This window comes from Cuculus canorus, chromosome 12 (assembly GCF_017976375.1).
Source record: "Cuculus canorus isolate bCucCan1 chromosome 12, bCucCan1.pri, whole genome shotgun sequence".
In the NCBI taxonomy this organism is placed as follows: domain Eukaryota; kingdom Metazoa; phylum Chordata; class Aves; order Cuculiformes; family Cuculidae; genus Cuculus; species Cuculus canorus.
In genome coordinates, this window is record NC_071412.1 from 17,281,887 (window position 1) to 17,302,978 (window position 21,092).

The 21,092-nt window shown below is 56.8% G+C and overlaps 2 protein-coding genes across 3 annotated transcripts in view; one reads left to right on the plus strand and one right to left on the minus strand.

Annotated features, from left to right (window-relative positions):
- Positions 1 to 8,086, plus strand: part of CCDC33 (coiled-coil domain containing 33) — a 49,547-nt gene extending 41,461 nt beyond the window's left edge. Inside the window, exons 14-22 of the mRNA XM_054078241.1 lie at positions 4,150 to 4,256; positions 4,579 to 4,738; positions 5,773 to 5,968; positions 6,075 to 6,163; positions 6,393 to 6,524; positions 6,718 to 6,790; positions 7,026 to 7,147; positions 7,383 to 7,470; positions 8,014 to 8,086. Coding sequence (XP_053934216.1) covers positions 4,150 to 4,256; positions 4,579 to 4,738; positions 5,773 to 5,968; positions 6,075 to 6,163; positions 6,393 to 6,524; positions 6,718 to 6,790; positions 7,026 to 7,147; positions 7,383 to 7,470; positions 8,014 to 8,084 — 1,038 coding nt within the window. The 3' untranslated portion in view covers positions 8,085 to 8,086. The remainder of the gene's footprint in view (positions 1 to 4,149; positions 4,257 to 4,578; positions 4,739 to 5,772; positions 5,969 to 6,074; positions 6,164 to 6,392; positions 6,525 to 6,717; positions 6,791 to 7,025; positions 7,148 to 7,382; positions 7,471 to 8,013) is intronic.
- Positions 8,085 to 12,869, minus strand: LOC104066308 (cholesterol side-chain cleavage enzyme, mitochondrial). Of its 2 annotated transcripts, none has more exons than XM_054078243.1 (9): positions 12,529 to 12,869; positions 11,861 to 12,016; positions 11,488 to 11,687; positions 10,289 to 10,492; positions 9,622 to 9,782; positions 9,378 to 9,544; positions 9,153 to 9,231; positions 8,754 to 8,945; positions 8,085 to 8,673 (listed from the first exon to the last, which is right to left on the minus strand). In XM_054078243.1, exons 1-9 carry the CDS (start codon positions 12,786 to 12,788, stop codon positions 8,581 to 8,583), a joined length of 1,512 nt encoding a protein of 503 aa, XP_053934218.1. In that variant the 5' UTR covers positions 12,789 to 12,869; the 3' UTR covers positions 8,085 to 8,580. The 2 variants fall into 2 exon arrangements, with proteins under 2 accessions (XP_053934218.1, XP_053934217.1); XM_054078242.1 differs by having other exon boundaries at positions 8,085 to 8,639; positions 12,529 to 12,864.
- Between the last annotated feature and the right edge of the window lie 8,223 nt (positions 12,870 to 21,092).

Consider the following 21,092-nt stretch of genomic DNA (forward strand, 5'->3'; position numbering starts at 1 on the left):
GTGTCTACTAAATGATGTCCCAAAATGTCATGTCTACACACCTTTTGAACCCCTCCAGAGATGGAGACTCCATCACTGCCCTGGGCAGCCTCTGCCAGGGCTTCACCGCTCTTTCAGTAAGGAAATGTTTCCTAATATCCAATGTAACCCTCCCCTGGCACAGCTTGAGGCCATTTCCTCTCATCCTATCCCTTATTACCCTGGTGAAGAGCCCAGCATCCACCTCACTCCAACCTCCTTTCCGGGAGCTGCAGAGAGTGATGAGGTCTCCCCTCAGCCTCCTCTTCTCCAGCACAAACAGGCACAGGTTCCTCAGCCGCTCCCAGAACCCCTGGGTGCCAGACCCTTCCCAGCTCCATTCCCTTCTCTGGATGTGCTCCAGCCCCTCAAGGTCTTTCTTGGACTGAGAGGCCCAAAACTGAACCCACAATTCGAGCTGCAGCCTTACCAGCACCGAGCACAGGGGGACGATATCTTCCCTGCTCCTGTTGGCCACCCCATGGCTGAACCAAGCCAGGACGCTGTTGGCCTCCTTGTCCACCTGGGCCACTGCTGGCTCATGTTCAGCCACTGCCCACCAGCACCCGCAGGTCCTTTTCCTCCAGGCAGCTTTCCAGCCCCTCTTCCCCCAGCGTGGAGCACTGCATGGGGTTGTTGTGGCCCAGGTGCAGGACCCAGCACTGAGCCTTGTTGAACTCCATCCCGCTGGCCTTGACTGATGGATCCGGCCTGTCCAGGTCCCTCTGTAGAGCCTTTCTGCCCTCCAGCAGATAGACACTCCCATCCAATCTGGTGTCATTCACAAACTGACTGAGGGAGCACTCGATCACATCATCCAGGTCATTGATAAAAATACTGTCCGATTGATCCACCCCGGTGCTGGCCTGAGGATGGATTTGGGTACCAGTGTGCTCCCATGGAGGTGCTGGGGGCATCAGGGACCTGACATCCCCCTCCAGGCACATCTGGTACCCATGTCCCAAGGGGTTGGGTAAGGTTGATAAGGGCATCAGGCAAAGCAAATGAAGGCATCGTTATCTCCCAATGGCTTTGTGAGTTTTTGTTACAGAAAAGAGGGGAAAATGGGATTTTTTTTTTCCCCCCCTCTGATCTCCTTAAGCTGCTGCAGCAATTTTTCTTCTCAGATATGTAAATCTGAGTTTATCTCATCTTCATAACAATTAAGGATTTGGGCTTAATACTCTTCTGGGGAGGTGTTGTTTGTTGAGCTGGAAGGAGATTGTGTTGCAGACGAGGCTGGTGTGCTGCCAGGGACTCAAATACCCCCGCGCTCACAAGTGAAACGAGTTGGCCCCTCCTTAGCCTCTCACCAGACTGCATTGTTGTTCCCTCCCCAGGCAGGGATGGAGTCAGACCATGCCATGCGGATGCAGAATCCCCTGGCACACGCAATTCTCAGCTACTTTTGACCCTTGCCTCCTGCAGAGGTTTATTGCTACCCCCCCCTCCTCCTCCTCAGCCTTGCTTTACTCTGTGCTGCTTGTCTGGAGATGAATAGATTCCAGCAGTCGAAGCTAATCGGATACATCAAAGCGTCTCGGGGCAATTTGTTAAGTAAATAAAAAAGAGCGTGGTCTAAGCAAATACAGGAAGGAGGGAGGCAACTGGTTGGGGTGGATGAAAGACTCTAAAGGCAAGGGAAGCTTCAGATGCTTGGAAAGGGTGGGAAAAAAATATGAAAGAATAAATAGTGAGTGCCAGGAGTTTCAAAGCTTCCATCTTTTCAGACATGAATTCCCAGCCTTTCATCCCAGACCCCTGCAGGAAGGAGAGATGCAGCTCTCTCCGGGTGGATTTGAGACAGGAGGTGTAGGGGAAAGTGTGTTTAAATACTCATAACTCTGACTCTGGCCCTACCCCTGGCAACGGCACTTGGTGATGCTGGGACAAACGTGGGCAGAAATCGGGGATGGTGTGTGTCTGAGCAGTGTTAGAATCATAGAATCCTAGAATGGTTTGGGTTGGAAGGGACTTCAAACTCCATCCAGTTCCAATTCCCTACCATAAGCAGGGACACATCCCACTGGATCAGGTTGCTCCAAGCCCCATCCAACCTGGCCTGGAACACCTCCAGGGATGGGGCAGCCACCACTGCTCTGGGCAACCTGGGACAGGGCTGCACCACCCTCACAGGAAAACATTTCTTGCAAAGATCTCATCTCAATCTTCTCTCTCTCAGCTGGAAACCCTTCCCTCTCATCCTGTCCCTGCACTCTCTGATCCAGAGCCCCTCCCCAGCTTTCCTGGAGCCCCTTTCAGTACCTGAAGCTGCTCTAAGGTCTCCCCAGAGCCTTCTCTTCTCCAGGCTGAACAACCCCAACTCTCTCAGCCTGTCCTCGTGAGGGGGGTGCTCCAGCCCTTGGATAATCTTTGTTGCACTTCTGTGGTTTGGATTAAAGGCTAGGGATGGCTTTCCAGGCTCTGCTCTGCAGGAAAAGCTGTGTCTGAGCCTAGAAAAGCCGTGGTTGAACCCAGCACCTTCCAGGGCAGGCAGGGAAAGCGGCTCCCCAGCCAGGGCGAGCCAAATGCAGTCCTGTGCATTATTGATGGAACAGATAATTGCACGTTTCCCACTGGCTCTTTGATGAAAAATTGATGGCATGGGATGAGGAATCGAGGGGCTGCATTGACCGACACCAGCCTCTTTGTTTCTTAACAAACACCAAAGGGGGCATGGATGCCGGATGCCGCAGTAGGTGGGAGGCACAAGAGTCTCTGTGGGCGCCCCTGAAGGGGGACAGGACTGGGGTACCAGTTGGAGCAGAGCATCCCTTGCCTTAATACACTATAAATTCAATCTTGGGATGAAAGCAAGTTTTGATCAGTGAATTATTCTCTGCTAGAGACCAGTCCAACCCCACAGCAGAGCTGAAGCCCGATGCTGCTCGGCATCTCCAAGACACGAGTCCTCAGAAGTTAATTGAGCGTTTGAAACATCAGAAGATCATGCTGAGAGGAGAGAGCATTTCCATGCCTGCATCCAAGGCATGGAAATGAGGTGTTTTCACTGCCAGAGTCACCCGGCCACGCTGGGAGCTGGCGTTGGCTGCCACCAAGTCACCTCCTTGGGTCTGCTGGGAGCAGGAGATAAGGCAACAGCAGCCAAAGCCAGGCTGGGGACCAAGAGGGAGGGCTGGGGACAGTGAGGGTCTGGTGTCTCAAAGGGAGTGCTTGGAGGAGCTGCCTGCCGGCCCTGAAAGCTTTGGAAGAGGCTTTTGGGATGTGCAACAGTCGGAGGGATGCTAAAGGGGAAGAGATGCAGGTGCAAGAAGCAGCAGAGCCAGCTGCCTGCACCATCAGGGTGCAGCTGGGTGATTTTAGGCACCGAGCTGCTGCAGGGAGGAGTTGCTGAGAGGAGGGTTGTGTTGTAGCAACAGCCGCTGGCATGCCAGCCTGCCGGGAGCCACAGAAATCCCTTTGCCAGCAGAAAAGGCTTGAGAAGAACAGCTTTTCCTCATGCTGCAACCCCCTGGCACCACTGTAAGTCCACCGGCTGGTAGTTGGGGCAGCAGCGTGGGGATGGGATGTTTGCTGGGGGTGGCCAAGCTGCTGGGGAGTTTGTTTGGGGCTGGCAGAGCCTGGCAACCTGCCGGCGGGCAGGGCTGGCTGCTGGGAGCACCCCAGGAGCCGGAATGATACTGTACTACAGACCCTTCTCTTCCACTGTGAGTGCTGGCGGCAGTGGGTGGGGATGGGGACACCACCCTGTTCCTGGGGTCACCAGTGGTTTCCATTACAGGGACAGCACCTGGTTGGGGTTGCTTTCGGTCATAGCCAAGTTTCCTCCCAAGAGTGCATGGCTTAATGGTCCAGCCATGAAATAATGCTCAAAGCCAGGCATCTCTAACCATCTCTGCCCTAAGGAGGTCTTCCAGTCCTGTGGCCACACCATGTTGCATCCCAAAAGGGGATGCTTGAAGAACTGCAACCAGAGATAGCAGAGGTTTTGGGGGCAGAACTTGATCCTGATCCTGAAGCAATGATGGCAAAGGTGTTTTGCCCCAGGTGAAAGGTGGGAGGGCTGCTCCTGGCTGTGAGGAAGAAGCTGAAGGAACTTGCTGCTCCTCTCAGATGGCTTTTCCCAGCCTGCTCCTCATGCTCACCTTCTGCATTGATGTCTCCTGCCAGCTCCACCAAGATGATGCATCCCTCCCATCAGCTGATGCAGTGGCCAGCATCTTACCTGGAAAGCAGCCATTCCCAGGCAGGATGGGAGCATCGTTGGAGAAATGGAGGTACAAAGACCAGGCTGGTTTCACAACCACCTCCTTCTCATCCTCCTTGGGAAGGGTTCCTCCTTCCTCTGTTCTTCCTCTGTTCTTCCTATGTTTTTCCCAGCAGCTTCTCCTCTTCCCCCATCACTGTCAATCTTCTGCCTCATCTCCTCCAGCTTTCTACCCTCCCTGATCTCCCCTCCCCACCAGCACTTGCTTTGCCCTCTGTCACCCTGAAAAGGCTCCTGTCTCCTATGGAGGATTCCCCAGACAAGACTTTGTCAGTGTTTTGCTCTGTTAGGAGCAGCTGGTCAGGGGTGTCCCTGCGCTCTCTGCTCCGCAGATCCCAAGATATCACTGGAGATGAGCAGGAGCCTGTGAGCACCAGAGACACCGAAGGAGAGGGAGACACTGGGGGCACTGGGAAGAAGAGCGTTCTCCCCGAGGTGGGTCTTGGCTCCCGTGGGGACCGAAGTCAGGCTGCTGTCAGCAGGACATTGCAGGTGAGTGAAGGTCTTGAGTAGAAGGGGAGGGTCAGCCCTTGAGTTTGGCTAAAGGAGCCTTTGTCTTGGGAATGAACTGAATTGTAGAATCATAGAATCGTAGAATAGTTAGGGATGGAAGGGACCTTAAAGATCATCCAGTTCCAACCCCCCTGCCATGAGCAGGGACATCCCACTAAATCAGGAATCCAGAATCCCACTAAATCCAGAATCCTGAATGAAATAGCTCTTGGGCAGTTGAGGAGGGAAGGAGGAGCCAAGCATCTGGCTGCACCTACTCCCCTTTCTCCCTCTTCTCCAAGGCTGCATGATGCTGCTGCACCCCCTTCCCACACCCTGCACACACACACCCCCAAGGCCAGCCCCAAGGCTGGGAGCAGGGAGTCAGGGGAGCTGGAGGCACGTGGCTCCTTCTGGCCAAGGTCACTGCTCCCAGGATCCTTTCCGCAGCCCAATGTGGCAGGGAGGGATTCAGGAGGGTCAGCCTGAGAAGATGCAAACCTTTGGGGGGTTATTTCCCCCCAGCATCCCTTGGCCAGGCCAACACAGGTGCTAAAAAAAAAACCCAGGCTCATCTGTATAAAACATTCACCTTTCCATTATTCTTCACCACCTCCCTTCTTTTAAAGACCTGGAAAGCCTTGTGAGGCTCAGAGTTTGAGGGTGACCCCCAGCTCCAACACTGCTCCATCCCACGTCCTTGGGAGAGTTGTTTTTCCCACAGAGGGGGTGGTAGGAAGACATGGAGAATTGGTGGGGAGGGTTCTGTTGGGTGGAGGGAGAGGTGAGTGGGTGAAGAGAAGGTTTGGAGGGACAAGAGAGAAGGATGGATAGGGAAGAGAAGGATGGATGGATGGATGGATGGATGGATGGATGGATGGATGGATGGATGGAAGAGGAGAAGAAAATCTGGGTATTTTAGTTCCTCCATGGTGGGCATGACCCTCAAGACAAATATTCTTGGCTAAGTTCTTGGTGCCCGGGAGAGTCCAGGCTGGCAGCAGGGTGCCAGCAGCTCTGCTCCGGGCTGGCAGGAGGTGGGCAACTATCATCTGGCTCTGAAGCGGATGGCGGGGGACATCCTGTCTCTGCGCCAGCATGTCACCAGCCTGGAGGTGGAGAACGGACACCTGCGGCGCAGCCTGGCCTCACAGGAGGAGCTGGGCCATGCTCTGCTTGCCGACATGGACCTGGACGTCATGACCCGGGAGGAGCTGCTGGACAGACTTGGTGCGTGATGGGGAAAAGGGCAGGAAATTAGAGGACCCCTCACACTGCAGAGGGGACCACATCATCCCCTGAGTAGATGCTGAGGAAGTGGCGCGGACTCTTGCAGCCACCCTCAAGCGCAAGCTGGCGGCCAACGCAACGGAGACGAGGAGGCTGAAGGACCGTGTTCAGCAGTTGCAGAATGAGCTGATCCGGGTATGGATGCCAGCAGGAGAGGGCAGGGACTGCCAAGGGATGGGATGGGGGTGGAGGAACAGGAGGGTGGAAGGAGGAACATCACAGCACCCTGATAACCAAGCAAGTACCTGAAAGCCACAAGATCTCCCCACCCAACCCACTCCTTGTCATGAGGCTCTTCCAGTTGCCTCAAGGCTTGAGGTTTGGCATGGAGGTCCCTGGGGGCTTTTTCCCTTCCTCCCCTCAGAAGAATGACCGCGAGAAGGACCTGGTGCTGCTCCAGAGAGCCCACCAGCAACAGCAAGCCACACTGAGGAGGTGCCAGGAGAAGGTAGCCAAGACAAAGGGCTTGGAGGAAATGGTGCGGCAGCAGGAGAAGGTAAATTGAGGGAGCATGAGAAGGATAGTTTGTGGGACATGAGGCTCTGTGGAGCAGACAGGAGCCTCTGGCCCATTTCACCCCTCCATGAATGCTACCAGGTCCCAGGACCACAATGGCTGGGGAGATGTGATGCTCACTGCAGCCTTGCATTGAGCTGGTGGCATGGGGACGTCTCTGCTCTCTCATGCAGGTGATCAAGGCGATGGAGCAAGTGCTGCAGAAGAAGATCGCCGGGGCAGACAGGAGCACCGAGAAGGTGGCAGGTGGGTACAAGAAGTGATGGAGACCCTCAGAGGGGGACTCATATACAGCTGCTGGGCTCCACTGGTGGCCTTCCCCTTCTGATGGGATGGTCTGCGGTGGGGAATCGGCGCTGGTCCTGATCCCTCCAAAACCCGTCCCTGGGCATGGGGAAGGTGAGAGCTTGCTCCTAGTCCCCATCTTTGCACGGGGTGAGTGTAGGCCATGTCCCAGTGGCCCCACCACCCCGTCCCACAGGTGAAGTCCTCTCGGGGGATGTGTATGCTGCGCTGCTGGCTGAGAACCGCAGGCTGCGGGAGGAGCTGTCGAGGCCCCCCCAGCCTTCATCTTCCATTGTACTGCACCCCCAAGCCTTGCCGGTGAGACCAGGGAGGGGGGCACAGGGCTCGGATGGGGAGCAGAGCCACAACCCCCTCAAAAGCAATGCCGGGGGCGGGGGGGGGGCAGGCATGTTGAGGGCATCACCCAAGTGGCATCTTCGACTCCATGGGGCGATAGTCACCCCATGGCTTGCTCCCCCCGTGAGCAGGGGTGGGGAGGGTGGATAATTCTGCATTGCCTTTCCCCCACTCGTGTTCATCTCATGGCCCACAGGGCATTTTCAGGGGTGCGGAGAAGCTGTCTCTGCTGGCCAGGCTGGAGGAGGCACAAGCGCGTGGAAGGGTGCTGGAGAGGCAGGTAGGCATCGCCTTCCCACACCCCACTTGATGGTGGGGAGCACCTCTGGCCTCCACGCCTTGGAGAGAGCCAGCCTGGTTTGGGTCTGTCGCAGCTGAAGGAGGCAGCAAGGAGGTGGGGACGAGAGAAGCAGGAGCTTGGCACTCGTCTGCTGGAGAAGGAGCACGGTTTCCCCCATGCCCCCATCTTGGTGAGCACCTGGGGGGACCAGGGCCACCCTGCATGGGGGTCTGGCAGCTGGGATGTGTTGCTGGGAGGGAAGAAGTAAGGCTCAGAACTGTTGCTTTGCACCCAGGCAGTTGGGGTGGGGTTATAGAGTGGGTTCTCCATACTGGAATCTGTTCATCTCCATGCATCAGGGAGGATTTGCCTCAGTTTCCCTGCAGATCCCGCCCCCCAGCATTCCAGGATACCCCCACACACACCAGCCCCAGGCCCCCATAGTGCAGTCCTTGTATCCACACCCGATGTCCTCCAAAGGCGGGGGGACGGGGGTGGATTTAGAGCTCCCTGAGACCTTTTCCCTCTCCACACCAGAACCTGCCAGCAATCTCCCCGAGGAGACCCCAGCCCCTGGTCACCCTGCCCATGCTCGGCGAGAGAGATGGAGAATCCTAATGCCGTAAAAGAGGAGCCAGAACTTTTCGTACGCTGAAATTACAGAGTAAATCAGAAGCAAAGCAAAATTTTAGGTGGTACCAAGGGAGTGTGGCTTCAGTCCCTTGAGTGACCTTTTGGGGGTGACCCAGGAACCCTCAAGCAGCAAGAGGGGTGCAGCAGCACCCATCCACCCACTCCACACTCCCTTGGAGGTTATGGGGTGGCAGCAGGGCTGGAGTTACTTTGGTTTATCTCTCCCATGGCGTAAGCGCAGCCTTGAGCGGACTGGAGTGAAGGCAGGGATGCACAAGCCAAGGCTATGGCCGTGAAAGCTTCCCAGCTGTCCCCCAGATCCCATCCCTAGCCTGGAGCCTGGCTGGAAGGAACTGAAAGCACCTTGGGATGTCCCCGCAACAGAGACTGTCTGAGTGTCACCCAGGAACGGGCTTCTCACGCCTGGGACTCAAGTGGCCGTAAGGTCAGGTAGATGGGTTTATCTGGGATCAGGATGAGATCAAACTTGGTCCCGACTTCCACTGCTCTCATGGTTTCGATCTTGAAGTTCTCCAGGAGCTGGGATGGAGGAGAAAAGAGCGAATGGAAAACGCTGGAGGTACCAACACTCACGAGCCATCTCCCCGGTCCCTGCCAGCGCCAAGTCCCCAGTGTCCCCAGAAGGATGCTCACGTGCATGAGGAAGAGCTGCATCTCCAGCTCAGCGATCCGGCGCCCCAGGCACTGGCGGGGTCCAAAACCGAAAGCCAGCCCCTTGAAGTGCTTGGGGCCATCTGCCAGCCAGCGCTGGGGGTTGAACTGCTCCGGTTTGGGGAACACCTCAGCATCCCGACCCATGGCGTAGAGACCAACCTGCACCAGTGTCTGCAGGGAAGGATCAGTCTTATGGGTCTGGGCTCCCCACAGGGCTTCACCAGCACTTAGGGTGCTGGTGCAGGGCTGGTTCCCAGCCCCAGACGAACCCCATGGCTGCTTCCCCCATGTCAACCGCTCATCCTGCAGGTCCCACCTCTGCCCACAACCCCGTGCAAAGCAGAGCAGGGTGAGGAGACACCAGGTGGCTGTGCTCACCTTGGGGGGGATGCGGTAGTCCTGGAGGATGACCTCTTGCATGGTGTACCTCTGCAGTGTCACCGCCACGGGGTGCAGCCTGGAGGGGGAATGGGTTCCACTCACCTGCTTTTGGACACAGCCTGGCTTGGCTGTGTCCCACCTCAATGCACAGTGTCCCAGCAGTGCCAGCGATTTAGTGGGGGAAGGGACTAGGGGTGTTTTTCAGCAGGAGCTCCTCCTCACCGGAGCGTCTCCTTGATGGCGGCTTTGAGCAACCGGATGGTTTTCAGCATCTTCACCCTGTCTCCTGCTGCCTCCTGCTTGGCAGCCAGGACCTCTGCCCGCAGCTGCTCCTGGACCCCTGGGGACCGTGCCAGCTCGAACATGGCCCACTGCAGCGTCATGGAGGTCTGGAGCAGGGCAGGAGAGCAAGGCTCAACACCAGCCAGGACCTTCTCCCTGCCCAACAATCCTGCCTGCTCCTTACCGTGTCCACTCCGCCTGCCATCATCTCGGTGACGCTGGCCTTGATGTCATCCAAGGGCAGCTTGTCCTGCATGATGAGGTTGCAGAGGATGCCCATGTACTCCTTCTCGCTCTTGCGTTGCAGCCGCAGGTCCCGGTAGACATTTTGTATGCACTTATCCGCTGAGGAGACAAGGAGACATAGTGTGGCCTTCCTGTCCCATGGCCATGATGTAGGAAGACACTAGATGTTGCTTCTTAGGACACTGCCTCCCCATGTAGGTGGCTTTTCCATTGGAGTTGCTCCTGCAGCAGTCTGGGGCTGTGATTCCTACTGCAGGACCCAGCAGTCACTGGGTGGCTGTAGAGGGTGGGTGGTGAAGGTGCCCCAGGGAGGACACCCTGCAAGAGAGTTGTCCCAGGTGACAAAAGCTGTCTAGGCCCACAAGACCATCTGGGAGAGATGCTCCCCTCAACGTGATGCCCACCATCGGTCCTTCATCGCTCCTGAATGGTTCCCCACTGCTCCATCCCACAAGCTCCAGATGTGGAAAGCCTTCCTAGCCTTGGTATCCTTGTGCTGAGTGATTGGACCCAGGAGACACTCTCCACTGTGGTGAGATGAGGCAGCACTACAAAGCCAAGTCCTCAAAGGGATCTTGGGAAGAGCAGACAGGAGGAACACTCACCCTGGGTGAAGATGGCATCCCAAGCCTGGACATGGTCCCGCCACGTCTTGGCATTGAGGTGGCGGAGGAGGGTGGGCGGCACGTAGAGCATGGGCGAGGTGGTGTGGAACATCAAGGACACGGCATCAATGAAGCGCTGAGCCTCAGGGTCCACAAAGTCCTGCAGAAGCCCCAGCCGCTCCCCGTATAGCACATGGCACACAGCTGCAAGCACAACATCCATTGTTGCAACCTGACTGGAGAGACCCTGTCTTCATCCCCTCCATCCTCCCACGGACAACTCCAGCCTTTCCATGACTTTGGAGACTTGGTTTGGCCTCCTGCTCGCTCCAAGCACCACAGACCCGTGGAGGCATCCCTTGTTGGGTAGAGTTGTCTAGCGGCTGATGAGCAGTAGGTAATAAAACATTGTTTTATTAACGGCACCGAGTTGTTTTGAAGAGAGGACATCCCTCAAGACCCTCCAGCTTTGGGGGAGAAGTTTATTTGTCCATCTCTGAGAATGAAGCTGAGGGAAATGCAGTGCACTGACCATCTCAGGCATCTTGCAAAGGGGTGTTTTGGGGAGAAACATAGAATCATAGAATGGTTTGGTTCAGAAGGGGCCTTAAAGCCAGTTCCAAACTCCTGCCACGAGTAGGGACACCTCCCACCAGACCAGGCTGCTCAAAGCCCCATCCAACCTGGCCTTGAACAGTTTCAGGGCAATGGGTCATCCACAACTTCCCTGGGCAAACTGGGCCAGGGCCTCACCACCCTCATAAAGAATTTCTTCTTAATGTCTAATCTAAATCTTCCCCCTTCCAATTTAAAGCCATTCCCCCTCATCCTATCACTCCATGCCTTTGTAAAAAGTCCCTTCCCAGCTTTCCTGGAGGACCCCTTCAGCAGCTTCAGGTACTGGAAGCTGCTCTAATGTCTCCCCAGAGCCTTCTCTTCTCCAGGCTGAACAAGCCCAACTCTCTCAGCCTGTCCTCGGATGGGAGCTTCTCCAGCCCTCAGATCATCTTTGTAGCCCTCCAACAGTTCCATATCCTTCTTATGTTGGGGGTTCCAGGACTGGATGCAGGACTCCAGGTGGGATCTCACAAGAGTAGGGTAGAGGGGAAGAATCACCTCCCTCACCCTGCTGAGACTCAGAGACCGGCCACAGAGACTCAGCCCAGGTTTGGGTCGGGTGTCCAGCCCCTGACACTCACACTCTAAGGCGAAGCGGAAGAGCTCGTGGGTGAAGTCGGCCGTCCAGCATTCCCGGCCGCTCTTCCCCACCTGGGCCTGTGCCCGCCGGATGAAGTCCTCGCCCACCTCACTCAGCAGGGGCACAAAACCCTCTACCACCCGCGGCAACATCACCTCCTTGTTCAGCATCAGGCGGTCCGAGCGCCAGGCCTCCCCTCTCCTGCAGGACACCAAAGTGGGGGGGGGTCAGAGGCATCCCCCCAAACCACAGGGCCAGCTGACATCCCTATCACCCTCCAGAGGCTCAGCTACTCACTGCCCCATGGTGCCAGGGCTTTTGCAATAGGAGCTGGGAGCCCCGCTTTGAGGGGATCCCCTGGCCCCTCAACTCACTTGAGGAGCACACCATAGGGCTTGTTGCGGAAGTCACGGTAAGCCACCCAGGGGGGCACGCTGAAGCGCTCCGGCATCGTCCCCTCTGCCTGGAAGAGGGTGGCAGCATCCCGCGGGCTGATGATGTTCACGCTCTCGTAGATACCCAGCTTCTCCCTGCCGGGGCATGCAGCAAGGTCAGCCCCACACCCTGACCCATACCCCCCTGCAGCCCCTCATCTCCCCACATCAACCAGCCTTCCCTTTGCACCCCTCCTCCTGGCACTCCCAAAGTCCTGCCTGCAGGTCCCATCCGGAGAGATGCAGTGGCTCAGGAGCAGGATCAGGCCCTCCAGCACTGTGGGAAGTGCTGGAGAAGAGAATCTCCTCGTCCCTCAGCTGTCTGGGGACCTCAACACCAGACCCTGTAGAGACGGAGGGGGCAGAGCCCCTCTCTGTCCCTGCCACCCCCTCCTCCCCACATTCACAAGTACAGGTCTCCCCTCTCACCCCTCACCGTGGCATTGAGCCTGGTGGGCACCCGGCAAGATGAGCAGCTCTGACAGCTCAGCCATCAATTAACCCTGCTTTTACCTGAAGCAGGGCTAGGAAGAGCAGCAGCATCCCAGACTGGAAAGGCTGCCAGAGCTGGGGAGCAGAGGGAATGCCAGGACCAGATGCTGCCTCACCTGTAAATGGGCCCGAACTGCTGGAACTTGCGAGCCATGATGTGATGGACGTTGTGCAAGCCGCCCTCCTGCCAGAAGCGGTAGAGGTTGAGCCAGCCGGCTCGCCAGTCACCGGGCAGCTGGTTAAAGGATCGAGGAGTTGATGGGATGGGAGGAACATGCAGTGGGGCAGCAGCCCCCTGAATCCAGCGGCATCCCCCGGCTCGGGCAAGGGAACATCGCCACGAGGCGCCTGGCTTGGGCGCAGCCCGGGCGAGCATGGGAGCGGGCAGCAGGAGCGGGAGGCGAGTGTGGCCTCGTTCTTATCCCCTCTTCGGGCGCTGCTCAAGGTGAGATGCTCTCGCCCGCCTCCCGATGAGTCACGGCCACCCCAGGGACGGGGACAGGCACAGGGCGTTTTGCCCCGGCACCAAGGCGAGCTGATATTGGGGAAGGCGAGAGGCTTTGCCGAGCATCATCTGCTCCCAGCATTGCGATAGCAGGGTTTGCCAGGTGATGCAGAGATCTCGGGTGATAGGGGTGATGCTGGCAGGTGGCCCATTGCCACCCCAATAAAAGGGTGCTGCTGCAAGCGCTGGAAGTGAAAACCCGGCTGCCAAGGGGAGGAATGTTTTCTCTTCAGGATAAATGATTAAAAATGATCTTAGGGACAAAATACGTTAGGCTTAATAAAGCTCTGGTCTGGTGGGTCAGTGTGGGAGGGGACAGCTTGAGGGCTGCCTGGCCACCCTAGGGGTGTCTCCCCCCACCCCTCGCTGGGACAGGGGGTGCTGGGGTCACAGGACCCCCTTCCTTGGGCTCTCCTGCCCGAGAGCATTGGCTGCCATTTAGTGCAAGAACCCCAAACATCACCCGCTGCCAGAAATGAAAGCGTTGTTGGAGTGTCAAAGTGCAGGGACAAAGGCTCCCACCCCCAACTGCGGTGGCAGACACCACCTCTTGTCCCCAAGCCTGGTAACACCCACTTGCGACCAATTAGCACTGGGGTCTGGGGGAGATAATGGAGAGGGGGACACTGGGGGGGTCCTGGTGCCCTTCTGGCACAACCTTTTGGGGTGACACTGGGGTTCGCCTTGAGAATCCCTGGGGCATCCCCAGGGTCTCTGGGGTGTTCCTGGCGGGGGGATGGAGTGGAATTCCAAGCAGGTCCTTGGAGTTTCCTTGAGGCGACCTGTGAGACAATACTCTAGGTCTTAAAGTCCTGAAGGAGGAGCTCAAGGAGGGCTCTGCTGAGCTTATTCTGGTTCTAAACAGCCTTGGGTAAACTGGGAGGAGGGATGAGGCAGCGCGGGATGCGACCAGGATGCTGCGCCGGGCGCTGCGGTGGCTGCAGGAGCGGCGATGGACACCGGGGGGCGCCACCGGACCACCCAGCCCCGAACCGGGGCCCTCCCGGGGCACAGGATCTGTCCCCTCCTGCCCCATGCTCCCTGTCCTCTCCCAAGGCACAGGATCTGTCCCCTCCTGCCCCACGCTCCCTGTCCTCTCCCAAGGCACAGGATCTGTCCCCTCCTGCCCCATGCTCCCTGTCCTCTCCCAAGGCACAGGATCTGTCCCCTCCTGCCCCATGCTCCCTGTCCTCTCCCAAAGCACAGGATCTGTCCCCTCCTGCCCCATGCTCCCTGTCCTCTCCCAAGGCACAGGATCTGTCCCTCCTGCCCCATGCTCCCTGTCCTCTCCCAAGGCACGGGATCTACCTCTCCTGCCCCATGCTCCCTGTCCTCTCCCAAAGCACAGGATCTGTCCCCTCCTGCCCCATGCTCCCTGTCCTCTCCCAAGGCACAGGGTCTGTCCCCTCCTGCCCCATGCTCCCCATTCCTTCCCAAGGCACAGACTCTGTCCCCTCCTGCCCCATGCTCCCCATTCCTTCCCAAGGCACAGGATCTGTCCCCTCCTGCCCCATGCTCCCTGTCCTCTCCCAAGGCACAGGGTCTGTCCCCTCCTGCCCCATGCTCCCCATTCCTTCCCAAGGCACAGACTCTGTCCCCTCCTGCCCCATGCTCCCCATTCCTTCCCAAGGCACAGACTCTGTCCCCTCCTGCCCCATGCTCCCCATTCCTTCCCAAGGCACAGGATCTGTCCCCTCCTGCCCCATGCTCCCCATTCCTTCCCAAGGCACAGACTCTGTCCCCTCCTGCCCCATGCTCCCCATTCCTTCCCAAGGCACAGGATCTGTCCCCTCCTGCCCCATGCTCCCCATTCCTTCCCAAGGCACAGACTCTGTCCCCTCCTGCCCCATGCTCCCCATTCCTTCCCAAGGCACAGGATCTGTCCCCTCCTGCCCCATGCTCCCTGTCCTCTCCCAAGGCACAGGATCTGTCCCCACCCTGGGCAGGGGGTCTGTCCCGTCCTGATCCATAGCACCTGTCCCCTTCTGTCTCAGTCACCCATCACTCGTCCCAGCTGCCACCAACTGCATCCTGGGTGAGAACCCACCAGCTCCCCGTGCACCCTGGAGTAGCCACACACCCTGAGGACATGGTGGCACCGTGGCTCCCCAACATCCTTCACCCCTGCCCTTGCCACTGCCCTGGGTGGGACGTGCGGCCTCCAGTCCAGCTACAGGAACAAAGTCAGTCTGGGGAAGTTTGGCCACCTTGGTTTTCATAAAAACACGTGTGAGGGCTCAACGGACATGAAGGGATGCACAGCCACGTGCTTGGCCACCAGCTCCAGCCCCAAGAGGGGACAGCCACCCATCAAACTCAGCATCAATGCTGCACTCTCTTTCTACCATCTCCCCCAACCCTGGGGAGCCTCCTCATGGGATCTATCATGCCACACGTCCAAGGGGTCCCACTCACATCTTCCACACCGGCTCTGCTCTTCTCTCTCCACCCTCCCCCACCCCCAGAGGTCTCCAGATTTTCAAAGCACCACCCCAATCCCTGCACAAGAAGGAAACGCGGTGGTTTTCTCGCCGCTCTATCAGCCTCTGAGCTCATTACTTGCAGAGGAAACCACCGGTTGCTGTGGTGGGCGCAGGAACCTGTGCATTTTGAGGGGTCCCTGATGGAAACTTGGGGGTCAGGAAATGGGTTGAGGAGGTGCAAAGAAACCCTCGGTTTCACTCTTGCCCCAGCCAATAGAAATGGCAGTGCGAACAGGGCTCTGATGGCCTCCTCTGTGATGAGCGAAGCGGGCGGCACGTGGATGGGAGGAGGCGTTTCAGCCGCCGCCGCAGGCAGCAGCTCGCCCACGATGCCTGCATGACTCAGGCAGATCCCCTGCTATTTTTGGATGAGCGGAAACAGAAACTCTCTTTGTTTCCTGGTAGCCTTCTCCCCATGCCACCTACACTGGGGACAAGGAGGACCCCACTGGTGGGGTTTCTTACTACTGAGAGGTGGCACCTGTAGACATCACACTCTCGCTTTCCACCCATGGGGCTTTCTGGGTGTATCTCACCTTGGGAGTGAGCGGGGTGACTAAGCCTGGACACCTCACGACTTCCCCCAGTAAATTACACCTTGAGAGGAGAAACCTTCCATGTCCCCAAGCTCCCTGCCCCCTCCCAAGGTACAGGCTTTGTCCCATCCTGCCCCACACTCCCTGTCCTCTCCCAAGGCATAGGATCTGTCACCTCCTGCTCCCTGCTTTCTGCTCCGTGGCAGGAAACCCCACTGAGCCACAGCCCCAGCAAAATACCAATCTCCCCGTAAAAGCCCCATCCTCCAATGTATCCCTTGGGCACCAGGAGCTGGGAATGCCATTACTGCAGTGATTTAGCAAAGGGAAAGTGTCGTAGTGGAGCCGCTCGTCCTTTTGGTATGGTATTTCTGCTCACCCTCAAGTTGACGGGAACCAGCCAGGATGGAGCTGACTTCAGCCAGGGTGATGCTGACAGTGGATCATGTTTGGGAGAGGGAGAATAAAGTGCCTGCATCACATATTGGGATGGAGAGCGGAGCAGGCGTGATATCAGTAGCTGGAACAAGGGCACAGGGCTTGCTTTCTTACCTTAAAAATACAGCCTGCATCCACGCATGGGCCCATGCTGCTCACCTCCCAGCCCATTGCATTTGTCCCTTGGGAGGGATGGTGGTTTTCTTGTGTTTTCCAACAGACTCTTCTATCTTCTGCAGTGATTTCATCCTGGGGTCTTCCCTTCTCTCCGTGGAGCGAATCCATTCATTGCAAGCTTTCAGCTCCTGCCTACGAGCAGGTGGTTAGGAAATTTTCAGTAGTAAAACTCCTGCCCAGAAACCCCCTGTGATTCAGTTCGGAGCTGGAGGGGAGGGGAAAAAACTCATTTTCATAAGATTATGTTGAAAAAGAGAGAACTTGCGGCTGCAAAGGGACCATAGCCACGAGCAAGCAGTTCTCACTGGAGGGTTTCTCCTGGGAGAAGGGAGGATGGGGTGACCCAGCATGTGTTGGGCAGCATCCCTGAGGGACTGAATGCCTGATGCTTGAGGAGCTGCCAGGGGCACCCAGAGCAGCTCAGCAGGAGGATGGATCCAGCCAGAACAAGATTTAAACTGGTACAACTCCAGCTTGGTTTTATTGTCATGCTCCATTAAACTGTATCTCCCCTTACTAATTTATTGCACGCAGTCCCAGACTTAAAACTTGCTGGGCTGATGACTGGTTTTGGGGGTCCCCATCAAGCTGGGATGGGGTATCTCACCCAGATGGGACTCTTCGGATACAACTGCCCCTAGAGAATCTCAGAGTGGAAATTCATAGCTAGAGGGGAAAAACTTTTGCATGTGTAGCTTCATGGAGGAGGAACATGGCCACGTGGGAGGAAGGCACACTGGTTTACACCGGGTTTAACTTCCTCCGGCATCTCCCAACTCAGCTCATTTCTAGTAAGTGGATGGATTTCCCACTCGTAACGCTTTGCACGGCCAGCCCTGCCTGACCTGCTGGTGTAACATCACCCAAGCTTTATTCCCCATGTCCCAGACCACGAGCAAATGGAGCCCGGGGATCCTGGGACTCAGGGCACCCTCAGCAAGACTGCCGACAACACCAAGCTGTGTGGTGCTGTCAACATAGTGAAGGGAAGGGCTGCCATCAAGGGAGGGATCTGGACAGGCTGGAGAGGTGGGACCATCTCAACCTCATGAAGTTCAACAAGGCCAAGTGCAAGGTCCTGCACCTGGGTGGGGGCAAACAGAGGCTGGGAGGAGAATGGATTGGGAGCAGCCCTGAAGAGAAGGACTTGGGGTGCAGGGAGATGAGAAGCTCAGCCTGAGCCAGCACTGACTGCATCAGGTGGGATGGGCAGGATATGGGTGAGAGAGCCGGCCTGGGGTCTAAGGAAGGCTGGGATGAAGAGCAGTGTGTGCTGGATGGGCTGAGACCATGATAAGATGAAAGATAAGAATTACACCAGGAGAGGGCTCGGTGTGCTCTTCTCCAGGGGCTGAGAAGGATGGAAGATATTGCCTTGGTATGGGAACGCAGTGGGTTTCTTGTGAAACCCAGAGTGGCCATCACACCACCCCAATTCCCGGCTCCAGCTGGCTCCTTCTGGATTTCTCTCTATTCCTATCCCACCAGGAAAAGCTGCCCAGGGCGATGCTATGGCTGGAGACAGCATCTCAGATGAGCCTACCATCAGTTCAGACCCCACGTGCTTGCACAGAGCAAGCGGGACAGCTACTGTAGGAATCCTCACCAGCTCCAGCATCTGATCCAGGCGGATATAGGATTTCCTGGATCTATTGTCCTGCCCAGCAAACCCTCCTCCCACAGCAGACTCCAAGGCTGCCAGTGAGGTCAGAGGCAGAAATAGCCCCCCAAAACAGTGCTGGGAAAAACTGAAATGCTCTTGAAGCTTTTGTTTCAGGCGTGCGGCCGTCCCTGCCTCCGCCTGCCAGCGTGGTACCAAGCCTTCCTGTGCTTGCCTACTCCCATCGAAACAAGGCTTCCAAAATAACTCACTCCAACAATGTGGCCACGGTTGGGGTGAGAGCGGTGACGTCTCAGCTTCCCCTCCCCATACACACCTTTTCCCTTAAGCCCACAATGAACCTGTATTTGCTCAGCAGCCCTGTGGGTTTCGCTTCATTGTATTCCTAGGAAATAGCCGGCGTCCAGGGGAAACGTGACCCAGAACAAAACAGAAACTAAATTGGGCTGCATCCAAAGCAGTGGGACCAGCAGGGAGAGGGAGGGCATTCTGCCCCTCTGCTCTGCTCTGGTGAGATCTCACCTGGAGCCCTGTGTTCAGTTCTGGAGTCCTCAGCACAGGACTGGAGTGAGTCCAGAGAAGGCCACAAGATGATCTGAGGGCTGGAGCACCTCCCATGCGAGGACAGGCTGAGAGAGCTGGGGTTGTTCAGCCTGGAGAAGAGAAGGGTCCAGGGAGACCTTAGAGCAGCTTCCAGGACTGAAAGGGGCTCCAGGAAAGCTGGGGAGGAGCTCTTGATCAGGGAGTGCAGGGATAGGGTGAAGGATAATGGTTTTCAGCTGAAAGAGGGAGACTGAGATGAGATCTTAGGGAGAAATGTTTTCCTGTGAGGGTGGGAAGGCCCTGGCCCAGGCTGCCCAGAGCAGTGGTGGCTGCCCCATCCCTGGAGGTGTTCAAGGCCAGGTTGGATGGTTCTTTGAGCAACCTGATCCAGTGGGAGGTGTCCCTGCCCATGGCAGGGGGTTGGAGCTGAATGGGCTTTGAGGTCCCTTCCAACCCAACCCATTCTATGATTCTATGTCCAATCTTAGCTGCGTTTCTCAGAAGATTTAGAAAAAGGCTCTGTCTTTTGTCTTGGCTGTCCCCAGGGAGCAGGGATAAGGGCTGGGCTGAGAAAGGAGACGCTGCCACAGCCTCTGCCAGGTTCTGTGGGGTCTCTGTTACCCAAGGCTGTCCTTGCAATGCTCTATCCCACACTCTCAGCCTGTTTCTTGGGCAACAAAACCAAGCCCAGGCAGTCAAAATGCCCTGCACCCTGCGTAATTCCAGTTTATCTCTTCCAACCCATGCCCAGAGGGGGTCAGCATCGCTGTTGTGCGCTGCTCCCAGCCCTCCCGCTCACTTCTTCCCAGGATACCTTAAAACACTTTGATGTTTGATGTTTTAGTGAGGGGTTTTAGGGCTTTGGTAATCCAATACTTGGCAGCAGTAGGGCTGGACTTGCAAACATCTCAGCGTCTGCATACAGTCCCTGAGCATTAACGCCTGGGCGCCAGGTTTCATTCCCATCCTGCCCTCGTCGAGCTTCCCCACCTCCTCTCATGGCAGAGCTGGGACTGCCAGAAATCCCTCTTCTTGTTTCAGCTCCACCGAAACCCTCCTGCCTTTTGGTCTCGTTTCTCTTTATGTCAAGACGCCGCTGCCGCATATGCTGCCGGCGCCGGCAGGAAGGTTTCTGCCAAACCCTGTGCTAAGAAAGAAAGAAGGCTGGGGAGGCTTTCGCTTTCAGCTGCCAAACCTCTCCCCGCGGATTAGGGACCTGCAAAACCGTACTGCAAAACCTCTAGGGGCAGAGGTGCCTGTCACTGCTGTCCCTGTGCCGCCAGCTGGGTCCCCATCACCTCTGAATGTTGGCTCGTTGCTGCATCGCTGCAAACTGGGGTTGGAGCTCACGGGCTCCTACGCAGCCACCAATGCCTGAATATTTTCCAGCACTACCTGCAGGAGCAGGGCCAGCAGTGAGCATGAAGAATAACACACACAAAGGCAGCTGGGCACGGGTTTAGATGAAGCCGTGACCCTTTGAAAGCCCTGCAAAAGAAGGCTGAGCATTGCGACAGCTCTGCTGGGCTCTGCAACCAGTCCTGCCTTTGTGCCAAAGTGCTTTGATGGAGGGTTTGAAAGAGAGGGGGAGGTATTGTTCTCTTTTGCTTTCGCTGGCACGTTTTAAAAGCTTCAGTTCCTATTCCCTGCTTCCCCCCATCCCAAGCCTGGCCTTTTTCTGCCTCCCGGCTGTCAACCATCAGCTCATTTTTCCCCCAAACCAGCAAAAAGAGAGCTGCGAGTTCAGCGCGACTTCATTTCATGGGCTGTCAGCCAGGCAGCCCGTGTGCGCACTCCTAAAAGCCATTCCCAACGTCAAAGGCAAGGATATGCGGGAGCATGGCAATGCCTGTCCCAGCTCCCAGTGAGCAGAAGGTGCTGGGACAGCTCTGCGCCCGCAAGGACCCACCACCACTATTTATATCCCTCGCTTTCTGCATGCAGTGGGTGGTGATGAGCAGGGTGCTGATAACATCTCCCTTGGAACTTCGCAGCGAGAATTTGCTCAGCTTCTTGCTCCTCACCAGCTCTTTGGCACTGGTGAGGCCGCATCTCAAATCCTGCGTTCAGTTTTGGGCCCCTCAGTACAAGAAAGACTTTGAGGGGCTGGGGTGCATCCGGAGAAGGGGAATGGAGCTGGGAAGGGTCTGGAGCCCAGGGGTTCAGGGAGCTGCTGAGGGACCTGGGGATGCTTAGCCTGGAGAAGAGGAGGCTGAGGGGAGACCTCATCATTCTCTGAAGCTCCTGGAAAGGAGGTTGGAGCGAGGTGGGTGCTGGGATCTTCTCCCAGGTAACAAGTGACAGGACAGGAGGAAATGGCCTCAAGTTGTGCCTGGGGTGGTTTAGACTGGATATGAGGAAAAATTCCTTTACTGAA